A 27,901-nucleotide genomic window follows, 5' to 3' on the forward strand; every position below is an offset into this window, starting at 1 on the left:
GCTAACTTTTCTCACTCTTTGAAGATTCCCCAAAGAGAAACAGTTGAGGAGGAAATGGGAACTTTCTCTACGGAGGAAAGGTTTTGTTGCCCACAAGAGATCTGTGTGCTGCAGTAAACACTTCCAGCCGGAGGACTTTGACAGGACGGGTCAGACTGTCCGCCTTAGAGATGGAAGTATACCATCTGTCTTCTGCTTCTCGACTCCTCGAAAAGTAGGTGTATCGTTAGGCTAAAGGCATTCATAGATGCTTCATATGTCTATGTTCATTGTCCTTGTTTTTCCTCCTTTCTGAATGTTGGCATCAATGATGCATTGTATATTACAGTATAATGTGAGATACTTAAACCTGATTCAAGTCATGTTCTTCCATTTTAGGTACTAGCACCCAGGACCACACAAACCTCAAGAAAAGCTGAAGAGAGCCGCCTGTCAGTGGAGGGTCCTCAACATTCCCAACAGACTCGGCCAAATGCTTTTACAGCTATATCCAAAACACCTGTGAGCATCACGGCCACTGTGCAGGTACAAACCTCTGTCACTGTATTCAGACATACTCGTATTTGTGCAGATTGTGCACACAGTGTTGAACACACACACACACACACACACACACACACACACCATGATATGCTGTCAGTGGGATAGATGGGTGAGGAGGACATTAGTCATCTGATTGACGGTTGAGGACATTAGCCATCTGACAGCCAACAGCTGTGAATTGTGAATGATGTCATATAATAATTCATTCAATCATTCTAAACATTTTCATTATTCTTCCTACTAGGATCACGCCTATGCGTTGCCTGGTTCTCTCAATGGACTAAAGGCCTTAATTGGAGAATCCAAACGTAGAGAATTCCGACTTAGAGAATCCTTGAAGAAGATGACGCTAGAGGTTAGGAAAGTCCAGGCCAGAGAACGGAGGGCAAAGAAGAAGGTGTTGAGTCTTCTGGAGGATCTGCAGTTGCACGACGAGCTAAATGAAGCGTTGAAATCGGAGCTTGATTACTTCTCGGGTAAAATGACTATTCTACTATTTTAATTTTACATCTTACGCTCATATATTGTTTGACTTCGGACTTCTAATTAGTTTGTGATAATTGAATTTCAGATGTGCCGATGGCCCTCTTGGCAAAGCATGGCCATGAGTTCACAGAGGACCAGAGAGAGTTTGCCCAGACTCTCTACCAACATGGTCCAAAAGCTTATGAGTACTTGAGGAACACTCTACATCTTAATCTCCCTCATCCACATACATTACAAAGGTATTTGTGTTGTCTGATTGCATTTGTATTGAATTTGAACTGTTCAAACTGTTCAAATAAATTAAATTATGGTACTTTATTTATTTTACAAAGGTGGAACCTCCAGGCGAAGAAATCATTTATCTCTGACCTGGACTGTTTAAATGGAACAGGATCTGAAGGTTCGAAGGGCACTTCCCTGGAATGCCCTGCAAGGGAGACGAGTGTGACAAAGTGACATGGAAGAAGACCTCAAGAGGTGACTGTTCGTAGCTAAAGTGCTGTATGGAAGACGCTACAACACAATAATGTTATGATTGGTACTAGGTACCACCTAGACCTACGTAGATGCACTGCAGTACGACAGCGGAGCTAACGCAGCAGAGCTCCAGACCCTGATGGAGGGTATGGATGGCAGCCATTCAGAAGTTGTGTTGGCTAGACCAGGGATCGGCAACCCTTTTGACATGAAGTGCCATGTTTTTATTTTCTTGATAGTCAGTGTTTTAAAATAGAAAGGAGAGGTCGCACACGATGCCAAAAATACAGGGTATGTATATATATTCATACCCTGAAGAAGACAACTTGTTTGTCGAAACGTTGGTAAGTATTTTTGGTATCGTGACTACGAGCTGTGCTCAGAGAGGTCTCCTTTCTATTTTAAAATGTGTCTCCTGTGGTCAGCACCTCCCTACTTTTGGTGTGCGCTGCTACGTTTTTGTTTGCCTTGATAGTCAGTGTGCCATATCAATATTTAAGATGGAGTGTCGTGATTTTTTTCCCACCCTAAAACATGATAATCGGGTATTATTATTATATTAGGAGGAATATTTTTTCAAAAAAGTGTACAGTATTTGTTAAATTGTTGTTTTTATGTGGTCACACCCACCAGTTCATTAGCACAACCAGTGCCGGGATTCCTTCAAAATAGAAGCTCTGGGGTGCCGGGAAGACATGGCCGCTTTTACTCTGTAAACCCCCTTCTCTTCCGGAAAAAAAATGAGATATTTTTTGCTTGCTTACCTTGCTCTTGTTTCCATAATATCGCTAAATAATCCATCACGTTCATATTTTGAACGAGAGGCAGTTGAGAAGTCAGAAATGAAGATCTTAGTATATCCATCAGATCAAAACCACGGAGAGCGCCCTAGATTAGGAGAGACGAGGCATTCTTTCTGCAATGGTAAATAGGAAGTGACCGGGACCACGGATGAACGAAAAGCGAAGCGTATGGTGGCCTTGGAGTCCCACTCAAAAATAAAAAAAGGAAAAAATTCAGAATATTCTTCTCTCGTTTCATATCATTGAAGATGCGCTAGGACGTGTACACACGTCATTGCAACCCGTCGATTGGATTGCTTATGACGTGTGGGCACGTCGGGTTGACTGAACCAGTTAAGTTTGCCTGGTAGGTGATATGGGTGATGAGCCACCTGAACTGAGGTGAAGAAAATGTCAGCACTCATTGTATGTCCTTTTGCATGATTTTATTTACCTCCGACGAGAGTGAACAACGTATGCGTTTCGGCCTGTATGGCCTTCCTCAGCGTCAACCTGAACTGAAGCTACACCCATAGCTGTGGTTGTATGATAAAGGAGGAGGGGTTAGGGGAGGGGATGATATTGTGTTGTCACTATATCACTGTTTTTTTTTCCATTGGCGTGTTTGACGGTCAAGGTTTCAGCCTCTAGGAAGAAACCCTAAATACAAAGGGAAGACATCATTGCACATAACCACACCAATTATGACACCACATCCAAATTAAATATTTCCAACATATTTTGATTGACAATTTTCTTCTTTAGAAATATGTTATATCAGGATCATTAGACTCAACACCCCTATCTCCCAGACTCCCTCCCCTGTGTGTGTGTGTGTGTGTGTGTGTGTGTGTGTGTGTGTGTGTGTGTGTGTGTGTGTGTGTGTGTGTGTGTGTGTGTGTGTGTGTGTGTGTCCTTTTTTTTTGTGCGAAACTAATGCTTGGAATGGATTCAGAATCATGAAAACCCCCTAGTTTGACATGTCACATGCTACTTAAAGCATAATTAAATGTTGACATTTTTGCCTTATATAAACCATCTCAATTCATTCAACCTTTATTTAAATTCTCGGAGAGACCATTGAGGGAACCCCTCATTTACAATGATGCCGAGATTACATTAAAAAAAAACAGTAATACAACAACAATATTAGTTACAACAAACCGTTAATACAATTATATATTCAGCAATCAGTTAAAACAGCAACATACAGGTGATGGACGGTTATTGAGTAAATTCCTAAAATGACCAATTGATGCCAGGGTATTAAGTTTAAGTTCTTGTTGCAAGACATTCCAAGAATCAGGTGCACCGATGCTGAAATGAATTAGAATATCTTCCGTAATATACAATTCAAAAAGATAAACTTTCATACCGGTATATTCTCAATTCATTGTGCATAAAGTGAAGTATTTAAAACCTGTTTTTGTTTTAATCTTGATGATTATGGAGATATCCTATCTCAACAAATAGTTTACGAGACCACTAAAAATCGAGAAATGTCGACCATTTGAAAAGTATATTAATGTATGCAGTCAATACTTGGTCTCGGCTACTTTTGAACAAATTATTTCATAAATGGGGCGTTACATGGAGATGATCCGCCTAAAGCCTTTGTCACTATTGAGGTGTTATGGAAGGCAGCCCAGGTTTGCTTTGATAACGGCTGTAAATGCATTTATATTGTTGAGTCTCATGTCTCACACCTTCCTCTTGACAATACAATCTAGATTATCTGTGGGGTCAGGCCAGTTCGCTGGTCAGTTAAGCACAGTAATAGTACCATATGGTCAGTAGTACACCAGTTACTAGTAGGTCGTTTTTTTTAAATAGACAACACATTTTGCTGAGGACCACCTGGAATCCCCCAAGGACTCCTGGGGGTTCCCGAACCCCACTTTGAGAACCACTGTATTGGAAGACTGCTCCTCTACAGCGCCCACAGGTTTAGCTTGCCCAATGTACCCAAGAGCATAAGGGTAAAATTAGCCCTCAACGGCTTCTGACAGAAATATGGGGAGGAGGGATGGGGACCCCTCCCCTACTGGGCGGGGATTTCCTTTCTTCACCCCGCTGCCAATCATACTTCCGAGTCCGGTCTGGTCCGAGGATATGTAAAGAAGGAAAGGTCACTTTACACACTAGCTAGTAGCTATATCTAAGGCTCTGCTAGTAGCTAGCTAGGATCGGACGTTCGCAACGCAATTCAGTGACGCGTGTGACCCCTCCGTCTTTACTTATCCGTGGTCCCATCAAAGCCACTTCACGTGTCATGTGATTGTGTGTGTTGTTTCATGTAAGTTCAGTTGGGAGAGCAGCGTCAGATCAGACCTGAGGTTGTTGCTCTCTTGTCCTGCGATGCACAAGACGACGTCCGAGAGAGAGCAGTAGACCTTTTAATGTGCTATCAATCATGGACCCGTACGACACCGAGGGGGACGAGTCTGAACGACCACTGCTTCGCCGGGGCCAAGATGACAAAGTCGAAAGAGGTGATGTGTTGGTTTAGCAGCTAATAACATAGCTTGTCAGTAAAATCTAGTGTGTAACTAAACTCGTAACTGAGTATACAACTACTTAACCAAATGGACAATTATTTGAGTATTTGTAGTAGACCCTTCCTACCCTAACGTTAACTATCATTTCTACACGTTTACCACTGCTGCTTTTGTTAATATATTGTTTACACTTTACTGCATTATACATGTATATGAACGATACTGTACTTTTTTCCCCTTTCTACCACTAACGAGGTTTTCCATGCATATTTTCATGCATTTATCTCGTGAGTCGTGTTCCTGGAGATTTTACTGTGTATAAATGCACACAAAGACAACATGGTGACGTTTAACTGTCATCTTTGCTTAGCTTTTTTGCCAGCTGCTTGGACTACATTTGCTGGTACCTCTACTAACAAATGTTGACAGTGGTGGATACCTTTTCATGATTGCCTGCCTCTAAGCCAATGGGAGACTTACTTTTCATGATTGACTGCCTCTAGGACACTTGCACCTCTGAATGTGTCAAACTGACATATTGAGCCTATGACACACAGTGTGGCTTCCCCCCAGTAGGTAGCCCGTCTCCGGACCCCCCGGGTTGAGCTCCTTTGGACCCCAACCCATAGGGTCCGGTATCACCAAAGCAAAGCTACATGATAATTCTCAAACGCACAATGACACCGTTGCGTTTGATTTTGCTGCGCTGTTCGTGTGTGATGCTGACATATTCCAAAAGAAGCATATATCTGCTATAGGAGCCAACGGAAACATCAATGAAACTTTCCTTTGGCGCAGAAGCCGTTAAGTATTTTTAATCTTTGTCAGACCGTTTTGGCAGCTCTGAAATTCTCTCTTTCGTCCTTCCTTGTTGACATCCCATTGTACCGCCTCCAGCATCGGGGTTGGCTAGCTGCGCCTCCCTACGCGCCTCGTAGGCGCAGCTAGCCAACCGAGATGTCAACAAGGAAGGACCGAAGAGAGAATTTCAGAGCTGCCAAAACGGTCAAGCAAAGTTTAAAAATACTTAACGGCTTCTGCGCCAAAGGAAAGTTTCATTGATGTTTCCGTTGGCTCCTATAGCAGATATATGCTTCTTTTGGAATATGTCAGCATCACACACGAACAGCGCAGCAAAATCAAACGCAACGGTGTCATTGTGCGTTTGAGAATTATCATGTAGCTTTGCTTTGGTGATACCGGACCCTATGGGTTGGGGTCCAAAGGAGCTCAACCCGGGGGGTCCGGAGACGGGCTACCCAGTAGGCTACCTTCACATTCAGTAGATCCTGTGATCTTTTGTGGCCAGATGTCATTTCTTGGGGTCTAGTAGGACTATAGTAAATAATAAAAAAAGAAATAAAAGACATATTTAGCCCCATGTTTGAATGCCCCCGCCCCCCTGTCAAAAATAGCTAAAATCGCTAAAACAAAAGAAAGCAGCAAATGAAAAAACTTTAACACTCATCTTTTACTTTCTCTAATATCAACCTAAAACATGAACCTTGGTTGAAAAAAACTAAAGTTGTCCTTTAAGTCAATGGGAGACTTACCCATGAAACCCATAGTCTGAATGGTATAAAAACCCATATTCTGAAAGCCACAACGTGAAGCCGTATTGGCTGCTGTTGTGTAAGGGGTTAACGCAACGTGAAGCTGTATTGGCTGCTGTTGTGTAAGGGGTTAACGCAACGTGAAGCTGTATTGGCTGCTGTTGTGTAAGGGGTTAACACCAGTGACATGTGTTATACAGTAAGTAAACAACATATTAACCTCAGTCTCTGCCTTGTTAAACGCATAACGGTAGACTAAGATAATAACGTAACATGGTGTCAGAATAAAGTAGGCATTAAGGAAAGTCTCTGAAGTCTTCCGCGGAGCTAGAGGAAAGCTACAACAAAACACAGTGACTGAACCAACAAAAGAACGTCGGGAAACGAACAAAAACAAAGGCCGGGAGTTTGTGACAGAAACGTTTTTGGGGAAAAAAACAGTGAAAAGATGCACAACGGAGAGGGCCATGCCGCAGCACCAGCGGCACAAGTAGTTGCAACTCCAGTAAGCAGTGAAAAGATGCACAACGGAAACGGCAAAGCCACACCACCAGCGGCACAAGTAGTTGCAACTCCAGTAAGCAGTGAAAAGATGCACAGCGGAAACGGCAAAGCCACTCCACCAGGCAAGTTTGATTTTTTTTGACAGAAAAGCGCCTGGACTACATTTGCTACTTCTGTAAAATAATCGACTGTAAAGACGACCTTAGTAGACACTTTTTCATGATTGGCTGCTTCTAAGCCAATGGGAGACTTACCCATAAAATCCATAGTCTGCTGTTGTGTAAGGCGTGTGCGTGTACAGAAGCTAATGTTATGAGCTAACTGGAGCCGAGGAAAGCCATGAACCAGCAAAAGAACTTCGGAAACGAACAAAAACAACGGCCGGGAAGTTTTTTGGGGGAAAAAAGAAGAAAAGATGCACAACGGAGACAGCCAAGCAGCAGCGCTTGCTGGACCTGGCAGTTATGACTCGTTGTCTCCACCAGGCCGAAGGCATGGGGAGAGAGTATGTTTTGCACTCCGTCCGTCCGTCCATGTGTGTGTGTGTGTGTGTGTGTGTCCGTCCGTCCGTCCGTCCGTCCTTCCGTCTGTGAACAGCTAATCTCCGGCACCGTTAACCCGGTCGATGCCAAATTGTGCACTCACACTCCCTGGATGCCAACGATGAACCTCTGCCCCAACATTTCCAGAACGGCCTGTTATAGCGCCACCAGGAGGCCGCTTTGTGCAAAACAAGTTTTTGGAGAGTACATCTACAGATTTTGTCCAAACATCACGCAAATTGGTACACAGTCTCTCTAGAGCCATTCAACGAAACGGGTCTTTCAGATTTCTCAGACTCCATCCTGATTGGCTAAGATTGGCTTCCAAAGTTCGCAGGAGTGCTCAGTTTCAAACAAAATGCTGCAAATCATGAACACATCGTGTGATTTCCGTGAAATTGTGCATGCACATTCCCACTAGGCCGATGAAGAAATGCCAAATGAACATTTTCAACTAAGCCTCATGGTGGCGCTATAACTGGCCGAAAAGTGTTTTTACCTCTAACTGCACGGATCTGGATAACTTTGTATGCCAACTCCCTAGAGGCCAAGGAAAAACCTTTGCCTGGAATTTTTCACATCTGCTCTTTATAGCGCCACCAGGAGGCCGACATATGTAAAACACATTTTCTAATATTACTCCTTCAGATTTTATCCAAATTTCACGCAAATCGGTACACATACTCTTCATAGTCATCATGTGATCAAGACGGGTTTGTTTGATTTCTCATAATCCACCCTCATTGGCTACGATTGGCTTCTAAACTTTTCAGGAGTAGCCCGCTTTGTACCCGTTTTGTACAAATCGCCACAACTACTCAACGCAGCGTCCGATTGTGGTGACACTGTGCATGCATATTCCCACTAGGCTTTGGCAGAAATGCCACTTGATAGTTTTCAAATCAGCCTCATGGTGGTGCTGTCACACATACACACACACACAAAAACACAAAAACACACACACACACACACAAAAACACACACACACACACACACACACACACACACACACACAGCTCCTAAACATTTTGCCAAACATCACACACACACTCCTATCCTCCTGGTGGAGACCTGTGCCCAGAAGGGCACTTTTTCTAGTTATTCTTGTTTTAGTTTGAACAGCATCAAGCCTGGGCAAACAGTCTCAAGCGTCTATCACCAGGCTAGCACAGCATACATCATACGACGACAAACCCAGACCTAGCGTCAATGCATTGATGTACACACTAGGGGACGAAGCTGAAGACATTCTTTGAAACCGTTATTGTGTCCTCTGCCCAAGGTTTTACCCCATCCATCCACGTGTACTGACATCTCTGCCGAGGTCTTCTTTTACACACACACACACACACACACACACACACACACACACACACCCCCTTGAGAAAAGTAACTGATGGCTTGTTGCAGCTGGCAGTTATGAGTATGACTGAGTCATTCTTGTTTGTAACCATTTTACAGCACAAGTATCAGCTACTCATCTGTAATGCTAATTTACAGCAGCATACACATCATCAAACGGGGTTGTTTTCATCTTTTCATGCAAGTCTTGTGTTCCCCTTTACCTGGTAGTTAGCGTCTTTTTTTGGCCTACTTTGGGATGTGTCACGAGTGTTTGGAATGTGTCTGGTCTGAAAATATAAATTCAGACCTACCTGAACTTTGCAGCGGCTCCACCAACATCAGAGTCAATTTACAAGTATATTTGCAAACTTAAGAGATGTCAAAGCCTACAAATGTATTATGTAATATATATTTTAATAATGCATCTGATGCTTTGTAAATTAACCCATTTTGGGCGGGAACCCCTTTTGGTTTTAGCATTATGTTATGCTTTAGCTATTGAAAAATAGCAGATCTACAAGCTCATAGCGTGCCACAGAGTGGCGTGCTACGAGCTTGTAGGTCAGCTATTTTTGAAAAATCCAAGAACGACTGACATAGAAACACAGCTTTTTCAGAAAACTGTCAGGATGTAGAAGACATTTTTAGAATCTGATCTCAGGTCAAAATGGGTTAATAAATAATGCATCTGATGCTTTGTAAATTAAATCCCGTTCATCTTCCCACAGCCCCAGCATGCTGCTCAGCACGCTACAACCTGGCCTTCCTGTCCTGCTACGGTTTCTTCGTGGCCTATGCCTTGCGGGTCAACCTCAGTGTGGCTATGGTGGACATGCTGAACGCCACCCATCATGCCAGTCCCAACCAAAGCTCCTCGGTGTGCCCCGCACACCCCAGCCCTGCACGTCCCAAACACAACCACACTGTGAGTAACGTATGCTTCATTTCACTAATGCAAGAGGCGGAGCGTGCACCAAACAGTTGTTGTATCGATCACAGGTGGCCGTGTTCTGGTTTACACGTGTGATACACAAAGTTAAGCACACTGCACAGTGGAGGGAGGTGTTTTTCGGGGGAGATTTGGGAGATGATTCCTTCACCTTGGAGACAGAATATATCTGTAAATCTGGTATGATAAGCCCATGAAATTGTTTTTGAGAAATGAGACCAGAGTTGTTTTTTGTTTTTTTGCGGCTTACGCCTTTTATTGGTTTTTGAAGGGACAGACAGTAGGCTGACAGGAAACGGGAGAGAGATGGGGGAAGACATGCAGTAAAGGCCGTGTCGGGCTCGGGAGTCGAACCCGCGGCACACTGCGACTGGATTACCAGTCGGGTGCCCAGACGGTTACGCCACCGCCTGGGCCGAGACCAGAGTTGTTTGATTCAAACTCTTATCTGGTGAAGCAAATAAGTATAGTTCTCAGCTCCCCCAACAACTACAGTTAAGTTGAGATTTTGTTCTAGATAGAACAGTGATTCTCAAACGGACCCCCATTACTCTAAGAGTGTACATATGAGAGAGCCTGACCCACTACAGCCACATGGCCCCGGGAACAGTACTGTACTTACCTTACCGACCGCTCTATCCAGTTCTTCATGTGTGCCACTTCCACCAGCAACAACACTGCAAAAGAAACCTGAGGCTAACAGACAATCTGTTTGACAGCATTCCTTTGCAAGTTGCAAAAGTATCTAAAATTACACATTTAAAATACCTACCTACTTATTATAAATGGCAAATAAAACCTAGCATTTAGTGCAATATTGGGACATGGATTGTTGACTAATTGCTTATAGGCCTATAGAGCTCTAATAAATTGGTTAGCACTTGCCCCTTCTAACAAAGTTTTATTATGAATGAAGAATTCTAATGATATTTGACAATGCTTTTTTTTGTGATCAATGATCATCATTAATTCAACATTGAAAATAACCACCAATTTTACACACAGTGGTCCTCATTCACAACGGCGTTTACACTCATAAAGTGACGTTACGTGAGCGGAGCGTGAGCGGACAGGCATTTACGTGGATTCCCACATTACGTGGGAATTCATGAACTTGAACGTGAACTTGACACTGACGTTGGTTGGTCGGAAATTCCGCTAAAAGCTGCGCCAGCTCTCATGGTCATGTACGGCTTGCGTAGATTTATTAAGAAGGCTTTAGTCTTCATGCTGAATCAATTAAAAATCCCCAAACCTCAGATAAAATATGTAGGCATGTGCTTGGGCTGCTCACTCTGCAGCCTTCTACTCGCAGTACAACGCGTTGTGAGCTTGTAGATCGGCTCTCGCGGACTCGCGCTGCATGTTAAAAAACAAACTCACAATTATAATAAGAACATACACTTATCTGCATCCTGCACTGTACGAATCCAACGTTGTTTAGTGTAGTAATGTCTGCAGTATAGGCCTATTTAAATTGTTTCGTTATGGAGCTCCTTTGAGTCAGTCTGACTGTCGGTGTGTGTGTGTGTGTGTGTGTGTGTGTGTGTGTGTGTGTGTGGGGGGGGGGGGGGGAAATAAGCCCTATATAAAAAATAGAAGACCACATTAGCCTATTTGCATGAATGGCATCAGCGTGTTTGAAAGTCAGCCGGTGCACCGTCATATCATAGTTTTAAGCCAGCTCACCTCCACTCGCGCTTGTTCACAAACATGACGGACAGACCGACAAGAAAGGCTGTTGATGATGATGATTATTACCGGAATTTACCGCTGATCAGCATATGTTGACAGAGACTCAGCCAATTAAAGTTTCACGTAGGCCTAAATGCCTTTGCTGCAAGCACCAAGCATCTGCCTCCATTTGCGTCGTGGTATTAATTTATAATAATGTATATTGATCACATGCGGACGCCACACAGAATAGCCAACTCTTACCTGCAGCTGAGGAAACATACAACGTAGTTGGATCGGATGAAATATAGCCTTTAGTTTAGTCCAAATCCCACAAGAAAAAAAAGAAAGAAAATATGTCCTGTGTCCAATTGCATGTCCATATATTTGCTTTCCAAATCCGACAGTGCAGGGCAGGGAATCAATCACCGCAGTAGACTAATCAATAGGGCCTTTTGCCATTGCCGAGTTTTAATATAGCATTTGGTCGTGTGGTGAACAGTACAAATTAACTTCTTTCTCATTATGTGAAAGTAACTGTAACATCAGTTAACTTATTAACGTTCTGACATTTAACAAGGAGTGAAGCAATGCGTGCCAAGTTGGCAAGTTTCGTTTATAATTATATACATATAACTGTTTACAAAGCGCTGTTTGCTTGAAGATCTGTCCGTGCAGAGACCCGCCTGTCAAAATGAACTGCTCTACAAGCTCATCGCGGCTGTTGTATATAATTTAAAACTTGGGAATCCTCTGTGCAGTCTATGATGACGTATTTCGATATTTCCTGTTGCCTTATATGGTCGTGGATGTTCCATCAAACCAGGCGACACCAGGCGAATCGCTTGGAAAAAATGCGGTAAGGATACACTCGCCGATCCGCACAAATGAAGTGATTACACCTGGTTCCCTGAATAACACAGGACTTAACCGTAGTGTGATTGGACGGATTTTCCGATATCTATACGCATGACCTTTACGCTTCCGTTACACTGTGGCGTATTTCTCCTTTGTGAATGAGGACCTTGTGTGTGTGTGTGTGTGTGTGTGTGTGTGTGTGTGTGTGTGTGTGTGTGTGTGTGTGTGTGTGTGTGTGTGTGTGTGTGTGTGTGTGTGTGTGTGTGTGTGTGTGTGTGTGTGTGTGTGTGTGTGTGTGTGTGTGTGTGTGTGTGTGTGTGTGTGTGTGTGTGTGTGTGTGTGTGTGTGTGTGTGTGTGTGTGTGTGTGTGTGTGTGTGTGTGTGTGTGTGTGTGTGTGTAAAGGGCACGGTAGGTTGCTATTAATAGCCAATCACCTTGACCACACTCCCACAGGCATGATGATGGAACTATAACAGACCGCAATACACAATTGAAGTATCTTAAGTTATACTTACAGTACTAGCTTTTGTGCTTGTTTGTATGATTGAGTGAATGGGGCAACCTTGGGCGTGTTCACAAACATGTCAGAATATGATGAGTTTTATATTGCAGGTCTTTCCAATCAATAGCCAGACAGTTCAATGCATAGGATTGGCTCGTTGGACCCTTACAAAAGGAATATATCTATGTTTTCCAACATTTCATAAGGGGACACTTACTGTAGCAAGCACACTGAAACGGGTAATTACCGTAGTATTAGTCATACTACTTGATGTAGTACGTACGTTGGTTTTAAAGTAGGGCTGGGCCTTAATATCACAAAATATATTTCATCAAAATATTGTGAAGACATTGTGGGGATGTCTGTTAAAACATTTACACAATGATAGTTTTTTTCTTTTCTTTTTATAGTTTTTTTATTGGGGCCAGTTAAGCAGCACATCTGACAAGAAACTCTTTGCACATAGTCACCCATCTTTTTTTCTTTTTTAAAAACATCACAGAAACACAAACAAAGAAACAACGTACAACAGCAGTCGAGCAGTCTAATCCAGGGAGGTACAAATATATATAAGTATTCTATAAAGCGTCTCCATGCCTTAGTGAAGCCTTCGGAGGTTCATCTGAGAGAGAATTTTATTTTTTCTAAGCTTAAGAAGTACATCACATCGTTGAGCCAGATTGAGTGAGAGGGTGGATTTGGCGACTTCCAAGATAGTAATATTCTTCTTCTAGCTAACAGTGTTACAAAAGCAATATTCTCTAACTTCTGATTCGTGTACTGTAAGCCTTACAGTACACAGTGTAAGGGGTTTGATGGTGTGCCGAATATAGCTATCAATGGACAGGGTTGTAGTGCAATTTCTAGCACGTCTGACAGTGTGACAAACACAAGTGACCAGAATCACACAATGATAGTTTTGATAAATCCTCATCAGTAATGGCCATAAAATAACTAAGTGGTTAAATTAAAATAATATTAGCCTGAAAGAGTATTGTACTAAAGACTCACAGAGACATATACGGTATCCAAAGGGATTCTGATTAAATAATCAGAATTGTGTTAATTATAGTAGATTCTGATTTGATCAAATATTTTCAAAACCCAACCCTGAATTCAACTGATAACCAAAGAGCACCAGGTTCACCTAGTTCACCAGAGAGACACTGAACATTTTCTCTAATGTTGCATGGGTATGTTTCGCCTGCAGGCTAGTGTGTATGACTGGGATTCCGAGACCCAGGGCTGGATCCTGGGTTCCTTCTTCTATGGCTACATCCTGACCCAGGTGCCTGGTGGCTACCTGGCTAGCCGCTATGGAGCCAAGTGGCTGATGGGCCTAGGAATTCTGGGAACAGTAGTTTTTACAATGCTGACTCCTGCAGCTGCTGACCTGGGCCCTGGGTACCTCATCGCTGTACGAGTGCTGGAAGGAGTAGGAGAGGTAGACAATAATGTTATTTACCCAGATTGATGCATGTAATCACTACTACTTCTTCTAATTTAATACTACTACAATGCAAATGTCATTGCTTTCAGGACGCTAGAAGGAATAGGATATGTGGGGGTTAGGGAAGAGATCTAGGCATGTAAGGCAAGCCTTTTAAGTGTGTGCTAGTTAGAAATTCAAGAGAAACTTTGACATTAATTGGTATTTACATTTTAGGCAGGTCATTGACACTAAGTTACATTAAGTTTGCATTAAGGTTGCCCGACCAGGCAAGTGCTCTTTTGAGGGGACACAACCGTCTATAAACGCAACACAAGATATGTCTGATTCTAAACACCTGAATGTGGCCAGAGTGCTATGTCTTCTGGTCTATGGAATGTAAAATAAGAATACTTACGATTGCACAGGATTTAACTTGTGACTTTTCAGGTATGTGATGGTTATGCCTTTATGCAATCCTGTTGATGCTGTCATTCTGTTGGTCTTCAGGGAATGACATTTCCTGCCATGTATGCTATGTGGTCAGCATGGGCCCCACCGATGGAGAGGAGCCGACTGCTCACCATCTCGTACACTGGTAAATGTATACTTTATAGTGTCGTGAGTCGTGACCCATTCACTCAACATAAGTTACATACTGTATTTTCTTTTTCTTTTTTAATGTTTTTTTTGTGGCTTTTTGCCTTTTTATTTAATTTTTTTATGGAGGGACAGACAGTAGGCTGACAGGAAATAGGGAGCGAGATGGGGGGGGGAAGACATGCGGTAAAGGCCGTCGGGATCGGGAGTCGAACCCGCGGCACACTGCCAGACTGGATTGCCAGCCAAGGTGCCTGGACCACTGAGCCATGGCCCAGACATACTGTATTTTCAACTAAAACCAGCATGTGTGACTTAGGATGCACATACAGCCACAAATATCTGTAACAATTACAAAGTCTGCCATGTCTTTTAATATATTTAGATACATGTTAAAACCTTGCATGCACTTTCAGGCAATCGGGACACTGAGATATCCATCTATGATTTTGTTACCGTTATCATACATGCCAATCTTATGAATGTATCATTTGGTTTCCAGAAAGGCAACTGTCTTTTTAAAAGCAGTATATAACAACCTGAAAACATGTCTTCTTTAGGAGCCCAGCTGGGGACAGTGATTGCCCTCCCTCTGTCTGCAGAGATCTGCTTCTACCTGGACTGGACCTATGTCTTCTATCTGTTTGGTAATGATGCCATTTTTCTAAACAATATAGCTTGAAACACACTGCACACCTGCTTCTTATAGGCCCTCGTTTATCAACGCGGTGTACACCCAAATTTGGGTGTACACCGCGTTAAATGAGGGCCTATGTGTAGTACATACACAAGGGCAATTCAAAGTATTTTTTTTTATATTTAATTTCGTTCATATCACCAAGCTCTAATTCTTTTTTTTTTAATATATATATATATATATATTTTCAATTTTACCAAGCTCTAATTCAAAGACAAAAGCATTGGTTTGAATTATGAAAGCATGAAATGCAGAAGAAAGAAAACAAGAGAGATAGCTGCATACTATAGTTCTCTGTCTGTCTTCTATTTCGGCATCTGTGAACTCAAGTTGTCTATTTGTTCACTGCCAGACTCTTTTTTTTTTTAACAGCCAAAGACAAAGTTTCCACTAAGTCATGCACAGTTTGCAGAATGCACAGCTTCTGTACATTTGTTCCTCTTTCTTATTTCTTTTGTGAAAAAGATTATTATGGAATGTTTGGGCTCTCTAGGGGTTCAATCATTCAATGTTAGGGCACAATGTAATACAGTAGTGTTGGCTGTGTTTGCTGCCTTTCTCTACATTACTACAATCTATATACTATATTGTGCGACAATAGATGATCTACAAGCTCAGTGTGTTGCATCATTGCATGATGCATCATGTTGCAGTTCTGCTATTTTTTGCTGTTTTTTTTGCTGAGGGGGTTGCAGAAGTTTGCTGACACATGCCACCTCAGTGGTATAGGCCAGGGTAGAGTGTGTGGGTAACAGGTCAGGTCGCCCCAATTCCATCTCGCCCCAGATTTTTTCCGCCGACCTCACGCCGACAGCTCGGTGCGGCGGTTCTTGTATTCTTTATTTTGTTTTACTGAGAATAAGGTTAGAAAAAAGTTTTACTGGGGTTAAGTTTAGGAATAGGGTTAGGTTTAGGCATCGTTTTACTGAGGTTGAGGTTAGGAATAAGGTTAGGTTTTTAACCGTTTAAGCATCATTTACTTAGATTACTTTAGGAATACCAGGCCGCGCTGTTCCGCCGGCTGTACGCCCGGGGCGAGTTGGTAAAGGGGCGAGCAGTCTCGTATTCAGTGTGTGACAGTGAGTGAAGTGATGGCTCATTTATTCTGTATGCATCGATCTGAAGTTACACCCAGCCCTGAGTTCCGGTTAGTTTATCTCCGGCTCGGTGTGACTGATTAAATCAGTCACCACCCACACAGATATAGAGAAATATGGAGCATTTTCAATTAAGTAAGCATCGTATTCATAGAGCCTGTCATGCACAGAATTTAGAACTAGGTAAAATATAGAAACCTGTATATGTAATAATAACTGGATACACAAACGGGTTATTAAGGTTTAAATATGTCAGGAAGTCAGACCCGAGAACGGCAAAGATAATCCTGTTATTGACAATACACAAACACAAGCAAACAGTGCCAACTGTATGCTGTATCATTAGTACATGTACATGTATGATTATTTATTATTGTAGGGAGCAACATGCTGTAACACAAGAGATGTGCCTTTTTGGTGTGAACAGCAGGCTCCTGTTTTGGGAGCAAGAATTTGACTTGGCTGCATTCACAGTGCTTCTGTGTCCAGTGTGGCAATTACAAACAAATTAGAAACATTGGCTCTTTAGATTCTGTAATTTGTAATAGGTATTGTGTTTCATTATTTCATATCCTGCCCATCAGCTGAGAACAGCCAGGGTCACAGTACCACTGGTTAGCAATGATACATTCAAATTCTCATACAGACTCACTGGTGTCCTCACTGTTGCTGAAGGGTCGTCTCCTCATTTGACCTAGATTATCACCAGAACAATTTTGGATTTAAACTTATCCGAATTCCGAACACATGAGAGCCAGGTTCTTGCCACAGCCTGGACCTGAACTATTTCTTGTCACAATAGTCACATTCTGAAATATTAAACGTACAATATTGTGGCATCCTCTGTCTAGTCGATCTTCGTTTTCTTCATTCCAAAATGCCACAATGACTATATCACAACCACCAGTTGACACGTTCTCTCAGTGTAGAAAACATTGCCACCCACTACCTTCTACTTAGCTATTAATCGAATACAGGTTTTTGCATCATTTTCTGAGAGGTTTGATTCCAGACGAAAATGCTCAGAATACCCCTTGTTTTGGGTCAACCTTTGGCTTTGTACAGTATATTCTACACCAGTGGTTCTCAAAGTGGGCTCCAGGGACCCTCAGGGTTCCTTGAGGGGGTTCCAAATTGACCCTTACAACTCTGTAACTCTTGAGTGTACAAAGGGGACCAAATGGATTAAAAGGTTTTAGTACCACTGTATATATAAAATATATACCGGTACTTTGTTTCCACAATCCTGCATAAAATGAAGATTCATCTACAATACTGTAAATTAATGTTGTCTGTTGGTGTTTGTCTGTTCAGGAGCCGTCGGGATGGTCTGGTTTGTCCTGTGGGCTGTTTTAGTGCATAACAAACCCAGCACTCACCCTTACATCTCAGAAAAAGAGAAACTATACATCACCAACTCCCTCAAGAATGAGGTAATGACTGCATGGGCTCATGGGAGTTTGGTTTTAAAGTGAAATCTCATCCACTGTTCATGTACATTATTTAGAAAGCGTAACTCTTGAATACTGTTGATCCATGAGGCAGAAATCAGGAATGAGATTTGCAACATGCAATTTGCAGTTTATCGCTAAAGGGAAAGGTTTCCCTGCTATTTATTGGTTTGGCATGTGTTGTGTGATACATGTGACAACAGGTCGTTTCGAGGAAGCAATCTGATTGAAACAGCAAAAACGACACTATAGGAACACCTAATAAAAACAAAGAAATCACCTGCTCTGTTCTCCCAGAGCGCAGCAGACTTGGTGGCTAGGCTAGCTAGTTTCTTGTTGTGGTTCTTTATCGTCATTCATTGATTGAAACCTTAATTTATTCTCGAAAAGAGCATTGAGGTTCCCCCTCATTTGCAATGCTGACGAGATCACATATATAATTTAAGACAGATATAAAACACAAATCAAGCCTACACGTAAGGCATAGAGACATAATATACAGACAGTGAAACAAAACAGAAGTTAAAAAACAGTTACATATTGAGGTAGGGAGGTTCAGAAGCAGGTTATTAAATTGACCATATGATATTGGGGTACCAATTTTCAGTGTTTGCTGTAGAGTGTTCCATGTAGTAGGGGCATCGAAGCAGAAAGCAGATTTTTGCATCATTGTCTGAGAGGTTTGATTCCAGCCGAAAATATACAACCAAGCTGACTACATCCAATTTTATTCCTTTATCACATGACATTTTACCTAATAATCGAACTGTCCCTTGAATATGTGTACAGTTTTGGCAAAAACAGAATTCATTATTAGTACCATATGTGCATGCAGGTTTAATATTGTTATGGACTCTGTCTTTATGCCATGTTAAAACCACTGAGCTCTACCGCATCAGTCTGATTCATGAACTTTTTTGTACGTGTAAGTCAGTAAATCCTGAATGCGAATGTAATGTGTCTGTCCACGTCATGTTATCTTTTTGGTCATTGCTCCAGCTGTCTACCACAGTGAGTCACATCCCCTGGCGCTCTATTTTGACGTCAAGGCCGCTGTGGGCTATCGTAGTCGCTCACTTCTCCTATAACTGGACCTTCTACACGCTGCTCACCCTGCTGCCAACATATATGAGTGACATACTGGGCTTCAGCATACAACAGGTGATGCCTTTTAGAACTCAAGTACATACAGTCACATGATACTGTCAAACGCAAGCATAAGCATAAGCCCACAGATATACATTTATTCTTGTTCTGCAGTACAGATTCAAGTGCAGATTCTGATGGATAAGATAGTTGGGGCTGCACAGTTTATTAAAAACACCCGTGTGAACTGAGTGGTGCAAGGTCTTCTATAGTCTGATCAGCTATGTCATGACGTCACACACTAACCATAGTAACCATGCTCACCTTTTGCACAGACACGTAGGTATACAGGTACACAAACATACAGTCAAAGCTGGTTGTTGGAGTGGTTTGCACCACTCAAAAATGTAATCTACAATGCATTACTGACTGCTGTATTATCAAATAATTTGGTTATTGACATTTGTATAACCTATTTTTGAGTGGTGCAAACCACTCCAACAACTGGCTTTGTACCCGTGTACCCGTGTTTGTTCGTACCAAAAAAACGAGCATGGTTGCTATGGTTAGCAACCAAAAAAAACGAGCATGGTTGCTATGGTTAGTATGTGACGTCACTGATGTGTAGTTGCACCACTCAGTTCACACGGGTGTGATTTTTATATAAATACATCAATGAAAATCATATTGGGTCGGATAAAATACAGTATGTCCACATATGTCACAATCCACCTGACTTGGGGCATTCACTCTCAAGGCTCTGGGGGAAAAAGTTTATTTTAATTAATTATTATTAGTTTTTACTGTGAGAATGAGGGCCTCGTCCAAATGTTTAATGAACATGGCTGTCTTCTCTTCTCCTCTCTCTAGAATGGCTTGCTATCAGCTCTGCCATACATTGGCTGTGCCATCATGGCTATACTGGGGGGTCAGTTGGCTGATTACCTGAGGGAGACCCGCCAATACCGCACTGTCTGTGTCAGGAAGGCATTCTCCATCATTGGTGAGGAACAGCAATGGCATAGTACACAACACCAACTGCACTGTCTGAAGACATGCTGCCTTTCATATACTTATATATGTATCACATACCCAGCCTTCGTTTGCCCTGGGAGAGGGGAGTGATAATAGGACAGAGAGTGATAGGAAGGCATTGTTGAAGTAACTCAATTGTCAAAAGTAGTGGTACACTGACAACAAATATATATTGAGGCTTTTTGGGTACAAACAAGTGATACAATACTGACCGTGAGAGAGTGGACATTGTGGTCCTCAGACCATCTGCACTAATTCTATGTTTTCTGTCTTAGCTTTAAATAGTTAACCAGCCTGTTAGCGGTGGCCAATGGGAATGAAACTGAAAGTCAGCCCTTATGGTGTGGCCAAGAACTTGCCTCCAAGAACTTTCAGTTAACTACTGTATTAGTCAGAACACAATCGATACAATAGTTTACATAATTGACATACATTTGGAATAAATCCAACAATGCCATATATCTGTGGCCTACATCCTTGTACATTTGTCATAGATTATGTTGTAGGACTTGACTATTATAATATGTACTTTACTCATGACATAAATTCCAAAGGGTCTTTTGTGTACCATTATTTTACAAGCAAACCTGTGTCTTCTGAGTTGATAATATGACAATTTTGTATTTATTCATTACATTACATTACAGTCATTTAGCAGACGCTTTTATCCAAAGCGACTTACAATAAGTGTATTCAACATAGGTAGGGAACAAAAACTACTAATCACCAGAAGTCTTTAGTGCATTTTCTGCAAAAACAAGCAACCAAGAGTATACCTAGCGCTAAGGTAAAAGTGCAATATATCAGCTACCTATTTCCTTAAACAGATGAGACAAAATAGCTAAATCAAATGAGGATGAGCTAAAACAATTAAGTGTATCGACTAAACAAGATCCAATAAACAATACAACAATAGAAAACAAGCGTTCGTACAACTAGTTAACAACAAGTAGGTCAGGCAGAGAGGAAGGGTAGTGTTTCCTGAAGAGGTGGGTTTTCAACCTGCGGCGAAATATGGGCAGTGACTCTGCTGTCCTAACAAACTAACAAACTATGGTGATGCCCGTTGAGAATGCACACACTGCTATGCAATACCAGTTGTACCCGTTGTCCGAGTACTTAGTGGCAGTCTATGATGTCAGGAGTCGGACTATCATGTCATATTGATGTCATGTTGACGAGACATCACAGTTGCTCATTCACATGCACGCAGAGATTGCATGCATTTATTTATAGAAGGATGTATGTCAACTACTGCATGTACTATAGAGTGACCATGCCACTATTGAACTCTTCTCTTGTTTTTGTACGTGTGTACGTACTACAGGTATGATCGGTCCAGCAGTATTCCTGGTTGCAACAGGCTATACGGGCTGCAACTATACCCTGGCTATTACTTTCCTGACCATCTCCTCTGCCCTGGGTGGACTGTCTGCCTCCGGCTTCAACATTAACCACCTGGACATTGCCCCCTCGTAAGACTTTACCATCTATCTGCCAGCTGTCTTATCTACTCTATAATTCCTTCACCACTCTACCTGTTGTGCATGGAGTGGGCGACTGTGGCTCAAGAGGTAGAGCAGGTCGTCCAATGATCCATGGGTCGGCGGTTCGAATCCCGGCTCCTCCTGGCTACATGTCGAAGTGTCCTTGGGCAAGACACTGAACCCCAAATTGCTCCCGATGTGCTGGCTGGTACCTTGCATGGCTTCCGCCGCAATCGGTGTATGAATGTGTGTGTGAATGGGTGAATGTAATGCACAATCTATGTAAAGCGCCTTGGATAAAGGCGCTATATAAATGCACCATTTACCATTTACCATGGACAAAGGCTCATGGCACTTAATCCAGACTTTATAGGCCTGTATCACACTGTCTCGATAAGAGCTCAAAGTCTGCTCAAATGTTCACAGTGTAGCAGTTAACCAAATGACATTTAAGAAACGTGTTTCTTTCTAGATATGCTGGCATTCTGCTGGGTATCACCAACACCTTTGCCACCATTCCCGGCATGGTGGGTCCTGTCATCGCCAGATCCCTAACAAAAAATGTAAGTACCAGGGTCGCATTTATCATAATAAATCTATTTGTATTGTTGTTTATTTACTTCGTTAAAGCCATTTACAAAGTGCTTTAATAAGCAACATTAAAGTAAACCTTTAACAACTTACTTTTGCCTATAAAAGCCACAGTTTCCTACTACACCCAGTTCCTCCTATGCTTGTCTGATTTTTACCAGCGTCATTGTCTCATGTCATCACTCTGCTTGCTCTGTTCTGTCCTGAGTACACATGGGTTTGCATGCTGCTCTCTTCCTGAATATGCAAATAAGGGGATCTCAAATTAGAGCCATGCCACCACACAGACATTTACTGCTTAAAATAGCAATGCAATCAAATATAATATAATCGAGTCAGTCATGGTGCTGATAAACTGTAGCCCTAGTGTCCAGATGGTAACTTCACCTTGACTTTCATTTCCTGTGTAATTGGTTTAGGTTTGAACTTGAAGGCAGGATTAGCAAGTATATATTTGGCCACTAGAGGGTGTACATAATCTATCATATAGAGCGGTCCTCAAACTTTTTTGGCTGTGCACCCCCTGTTACCTCCTGATCTAGCTGGCACCCCCAACACTCAGTCTCATTCTATTTGGCTGAATATGATATTTTTTTTACTATGATTATGGCAAATAATCACAGAATGTCACTGCATTGAGAGACATGCAGCTGCTCTATACATCTTACAACAGTGTTTACCAGATTTTGCTGTTTGTCTTAAAATACACCATAAAACCGCCATTACCCTTTTCATGTCACGCACCCGCTAGTGGGTGTTCGCTCACCACAAGGGGTGCACGCACCACAGTTTGGGAACCCCTGGGTATCTGGGCTAAGCTCAAGAACTTGTTTCCAGCCAGGCCCTGCTCATAGAACATTTCATGGTAGTGGTTCAATGCCTTGCTCAAGGGCACTTCAGCGGTGGTAATTTTAACGTGTCGGACCGCTGATTCGAACTGGCGACCTTCCGGTATCAAGACCGCTCCGCAATCCGTTCGGCCACCGCTGCTCACTGAGCAACTTTAATTGTGATGATTAACCCATTTAGACCTGAGGACGATTCTAAAAAATGGCTTCTAAACATCTAAATCCTAACAGTTTCCTGAAAAACGTATGTTTCTGTCAGTGGTTCTCAAACTATTATATCAAGGAACCCAGAAATCGTATGTAATCGGCTGCCGACCCCCATCTGAAAATATGTTGTTCCAGGGACCCCCCCAGAAGCAAAGATTTGAGTTAAAAACGATCGCTCTGAAAGTATATATTCAAAGATATGCGACACATTTTCACGATTTTTCAAAAATAGCAGATTTACAAGCTCGTAGCGCTCGGTGCCGTGCTATAAGCTTGTAGATCTGCTATTTTTCAATAGCTAAAAGTTTCAAATGATGCTTAAAACACCAAAAGGGGTTCTATTTTTGTCATTTTGAAAAGGTTTTAATAGTCCCAGACCTTATTTAAGTGTTGATAAGCTTTTGGTTAGCTATCAGTTTCCCCACCAAACAGTGTGGGACTAGTATACCAGGGTAGTAGTAGTAGTACCCGTATTGTCCCGAATATAAGACAACTCTGATTATAAAACAACCCCCATTTTTCAAGACTCATTTGTAGAAAAAGAACATTGAATGTCAAATAGTCTAGTCCCCGATTATAATACGACCTCGTCTTTTAGGATATTTCCATTACATAGTAATATCTAAATACAAAGGAGCAATTATACTTGAGAGGGAGTGCTATACACTGCAAGAAATTGTCAGTCATAGGCTGCACAATGCTGAATGCTGAATGCTTAGTGTCACAGATCAACAAACCAAAGTCGGTATCAAGTTATAATATGACCTTGAGTGAATTATTGCAATTCATAATATTTATGATTTAGAGAGTGAATTATTGTGATCAATTATATTTATGATTTAGAAATTGAAAACTAGGTTGCCGTTGCTAGGTTACAGATGAGGTACTCTAAATAATGTGGAGGCATTCAGAGTTCTTTAGATGTTGACAACTTGGGATTTATTAGAATACCTCAACCAATCAAATGGTATGTCCAAACTAACTGTGGTACAATAATGCTAATGCTTGTTCTGTGTTCCTAAATCGCCTGTGTGATCCGATCTAGGAGTGGATTAGCCCGGATGATTGAAAAATAAATAAAAATAAAAATCGCATTCCCAGTGTCGCTTTGGTTCGGTCCCCCCTGTTTGTTTTTTAGTCTCGCCAGTCGCTATGAGTTGGAATAAAAGGGGGATATACCAAACAACCTATTCCAAGAAGTACTTGAAGAAACTTGTCAGATTCATACATCAAGGCTTTTATTGGGTAGGCCCTAAAATGATGATGCCCCTTGATCGCTGGAAATTATTTTGGGTAATTCTGATTCCGGTTTGGGGGTTCCGGCCTGATGACTACAAACCAGACAACATGACGTAAATTATCGTCTGCTCCTGACTGGATCAAAAACCCAAATGGGAAAGGAACTGGTTGGAATAACGTGTTCCTTCCACGCGCTACGTCCACCCAGGGAAACTCCCCCCCCTGTCAGGTGCAAAAGGAGCAACTTGGACACTCAGGCATGAAGGAAGCATGAGTTCAAGTCCGTGTCCCATGTCCCCCATATATGGGGACTAGGTTGGCGTAGGGTAGAGCCCAGGATCACATTAGATTATTGACACGGGTGAAAAATGGGTTACAAAATCGTGAAAAGAAAACCCAAAATGGTATGCCTCCCAGGTTACTAGTGGTAGCCTGGGTTTGGCAGTGGTTCCTAAACCCTTTAGCTCGAGACCCAAAAGACAAATTTGATGTCTCCCTGGGACTCAAACTAGTAAAAATAGGCAATCTATGTGGTCGCTATGTGACGCGTTGTGAGCTTTTTATCTGGTATTTTCACTGCTTTTAAAAGTTAGTTTTACATTTTATGGAATTGTATTTATCAAATTATTTAAAAAAAAATTGTGGTTTTTGAAATAATAACCAACCCCACTGTTTGGGAAACAGTGCAATAATGTGTTTGACTTATTCTGTTCTAGAACACTATTGAGGAGTGGCAGACGGTGTTTTACATCTCTGCTGGGATCAACGTGGTGGGAGCGGCCTTCTACACCCTGTTTGGCAGAGGCACAGTGCAACCCTGGGCAGTTCCCAGATCCTACACTGAAGGACTCCTAGTTGACTCTCAATGAAACGAGTACCAGACAGACACCTGTTAACAGAAGAGAGAGATTGGAGAGTGTTGGAGATTCTGCTATATTGTTGCACACAAACACTATTGGGAAGACGTAGCCTTATATAAATAAGCCTCTTAAGCTGATTTTTAAAGTTCCCTTTTTTATTTTATGATGGTAAGTGTACCATTTGAATTGTATTTCCTGGTTATAAGGCCAAAGTTTAAATAATTATATTATTTTGTAATTTTTTTATTATGTGTACATTTTTACGTTATGTATTCATGTTTTAAGTTTTGTTTACAGGGCTTGCACTTTCTCTTTGTCAAATATCAGGTGTCAAGATTTTTTTTGTAATGAAAAGCATTTAACAGATCCCTAGTAGTGGCTCCCTGCAAGCCTTGGTTGTTTTTCTGTCCTACAAAGAAGTTAATTGCATCACTTGGCTCCTTGTCATTTTAATCAGGGATTTATTAGACTGGGGACACTGTTTGAATGCTATTATCATCCTAGTAGGACACTGTTTGAATGCTATTACCATCCTAGTAGGATACTGTTTGAATGCTATTATCATCCTATAGTAGGACACTGTTTGAATGCTATTACCATCCTAGTATAGAACACCAGGTGTTCATTCTGCAGTACTGGTTCTCAACCAACGCTTTTCATTCTCCATCTAAATCAGGGATGGATTCAGTAGTAGTTCTAAATCATGGTGGAATAGAAAAGCACCAGGGCTACATTTATAGAAATTAACCTTTGTCCTATAGAATCTTAACAAACAAATGAAATATGATTTTTATGGCTTTGGCATTGTCAAAGTTGTAAACAAAAAAGTCCCTTGTTTCATTACCGTTTTGGCTTGATTTGGTTATAAACATGTTTTATTGAAGGACATTTCATAAATGAGACCCGCAAGGGAATGTGAAATACACAATATGTGAAAGATTTTTACTATATCTGCCAATAACAAATATTATCCACCATTTTACACTGCCCTTGTGCCTTATACAGTAGCCTACATTACAGTAGTCTAGCAGGGTTAGAGAATTCAGGACAAGGCCTATATCATCTAGAAAATTACATTAGGCCTACTCATTGCAAAAGTGAAATGCCATTAAAGGTTACTGATTTTTATTCTTTAGATAGTCTAATGTGTGTAGTGTATGCTTTAGCTAACTGTGCATTTGTGTTATACAAACGTTAAGGGGAATGCTTAAGCTATACACTGTATGCCATATGTATTTTTTGTCCTCTGGCAACATTCCAGAAATAAAATGTCTGCATTGTATTATGTTAAGGCAGTAACTAAATCCAATTATGATCTAAACTAAAATGTGTGTTTATTATTTACTATTAGGCCAATTGGCCAAATATCTATCTTTCAATTTCAATCAAACTTTATTGACATCCGTAGCCAATAGAAGAAATACAAACATACAAAACAAATTTAAAAATAAATGTATTAACTTCCCTATTTATTTTGAAATTTTAGATCTCAGGTCCGTTCTCGACTCTCAAGCCAAGTCAAAAAACACAAGTCAGTTATTGCACTAAAACTTGCATAGGCATGTCTCAATTCACATAACACGGGTTGAGAGATGGATCTAGAGACAATCCTGCCACACTGGATTTCTTATAAAGAATAAGTATTTCTATGTTAATTGGATCTGCCTCCATCTGTTATTTATCTTTCCATTCCCACAGCAATATACAGAAAAACATTTTGGACATAGTTCGAATGGTGATTAATCATGATTCATTCATTTTTAATTTGTGATTAATCTGATTAAAATGTTTCATCAGATTCATTTGACAGCCCTTGTGTTTGTGTAAAAGTTTGACTCTTGTACATTACAATTTACAAACTAAACGTGATGTCTGGCTGAAACTTATTGACGCACCTCACCTGACCCTCGTTCTAGAGATGCTGTAGTAGTAGCTCGGTCGGAGGAGAGGAGCTGTTTACGCGCACAGCGTACATTACGCAACCCCCGCCTGTCCCGTGAGCGTTCTAAACGGATCAGTCTCCAGCTTCAGGTCCTGCACCCAGTGCACCGAACCTGACACCGACGCGCGGCACAGGTATAGTCGTAGTGCCCATGCATACTTTGTTTTTATGGCTTATTTGTATTGGATAAATGAACATATTTAGTTAACGAACCAAAAACAATAAGTTAGCGTGTTCCGTCTGCACTCGTGAATAGAGTATCCTTTTACGATGATGCTGAAAGAGGGCTATAGCGACGGGTATTAAATACGCATCTAGGTTTCAGTAAGCGGGCAGATGAGAGGGAATATGGCGGCGACAACAATTGGGGTTGAGAGCCATCCATGCAAGCTATCTAAATCAAAATCGCACATTACAATTGCACGGTGTTGATTTGGTAGGCCTATTTGTTTATTTCCGTTATCGGCTTTTCAAAATAGACATCGGCAGACAACAACGATGTAACGAAAATAGTAATTCAGTGATGCGACGCGTCGAAATAAAACACCCTGGTGGTAATAAGTAGTAGGCTACCGATACACCTGAGCCGGTCTAGCGAGGGATTCGCATGCCAATTGGA

At 41.6% G+C, this 27,901-nt stretch overlaps 1 protein-coding gene across 1 annotated transcript; it reads left to right on the forward strand.

Annotated features, from left to right (window-relative positions):
* Window positions 1–4,478: 4,478 nt before the first annotated feature.
* slc17a5 (solute carrier family 17 member 5) lies at window positions 4,479–27,204 on the forward strand. Its single transcript, XM_079513290.1, has 11 exons — window positions 4,479–4,780; window positions 9,458–9,654; window positions 13,924–14,157; window positions 14,653–14,740; window positions 15,303–15,389; window positions 17,851–17,969; window positions 18,987–19,148; window positions 19,944–20,076; window positions 21,436–21,583; window positions 22,068–22,158; window positions 25,197–27,204. The coding sequence occupies exons 1-11, from the start codon at window positions 4,702–4,704 to the stop codon at window positions 25,347–25,349; spliced, it is 1,491 nt and encodes a 496-aa protein (XP_079369416.1). The 5' UTR covers window positions 4,479–4,701; the 3' UTR covers window positions 25,350–27,204.
* The last annotated feature ends 697 nt before the right edge of the window (window positions 27,205–27,901 follow it).

The sequence above is a fragment of the Electrona antarctica genome, assembly GCF_951216825.1.
Source record: "Electrona antarctica genome assembly, chromosome: 10".
NCBI classification, from domain to species: domain Eukaryota; kingdom Metazoa; phylum Chordata; class Actinopteri; order Myctophiformes; family Myctophidae; genus Electrona; species Electrona antarctica.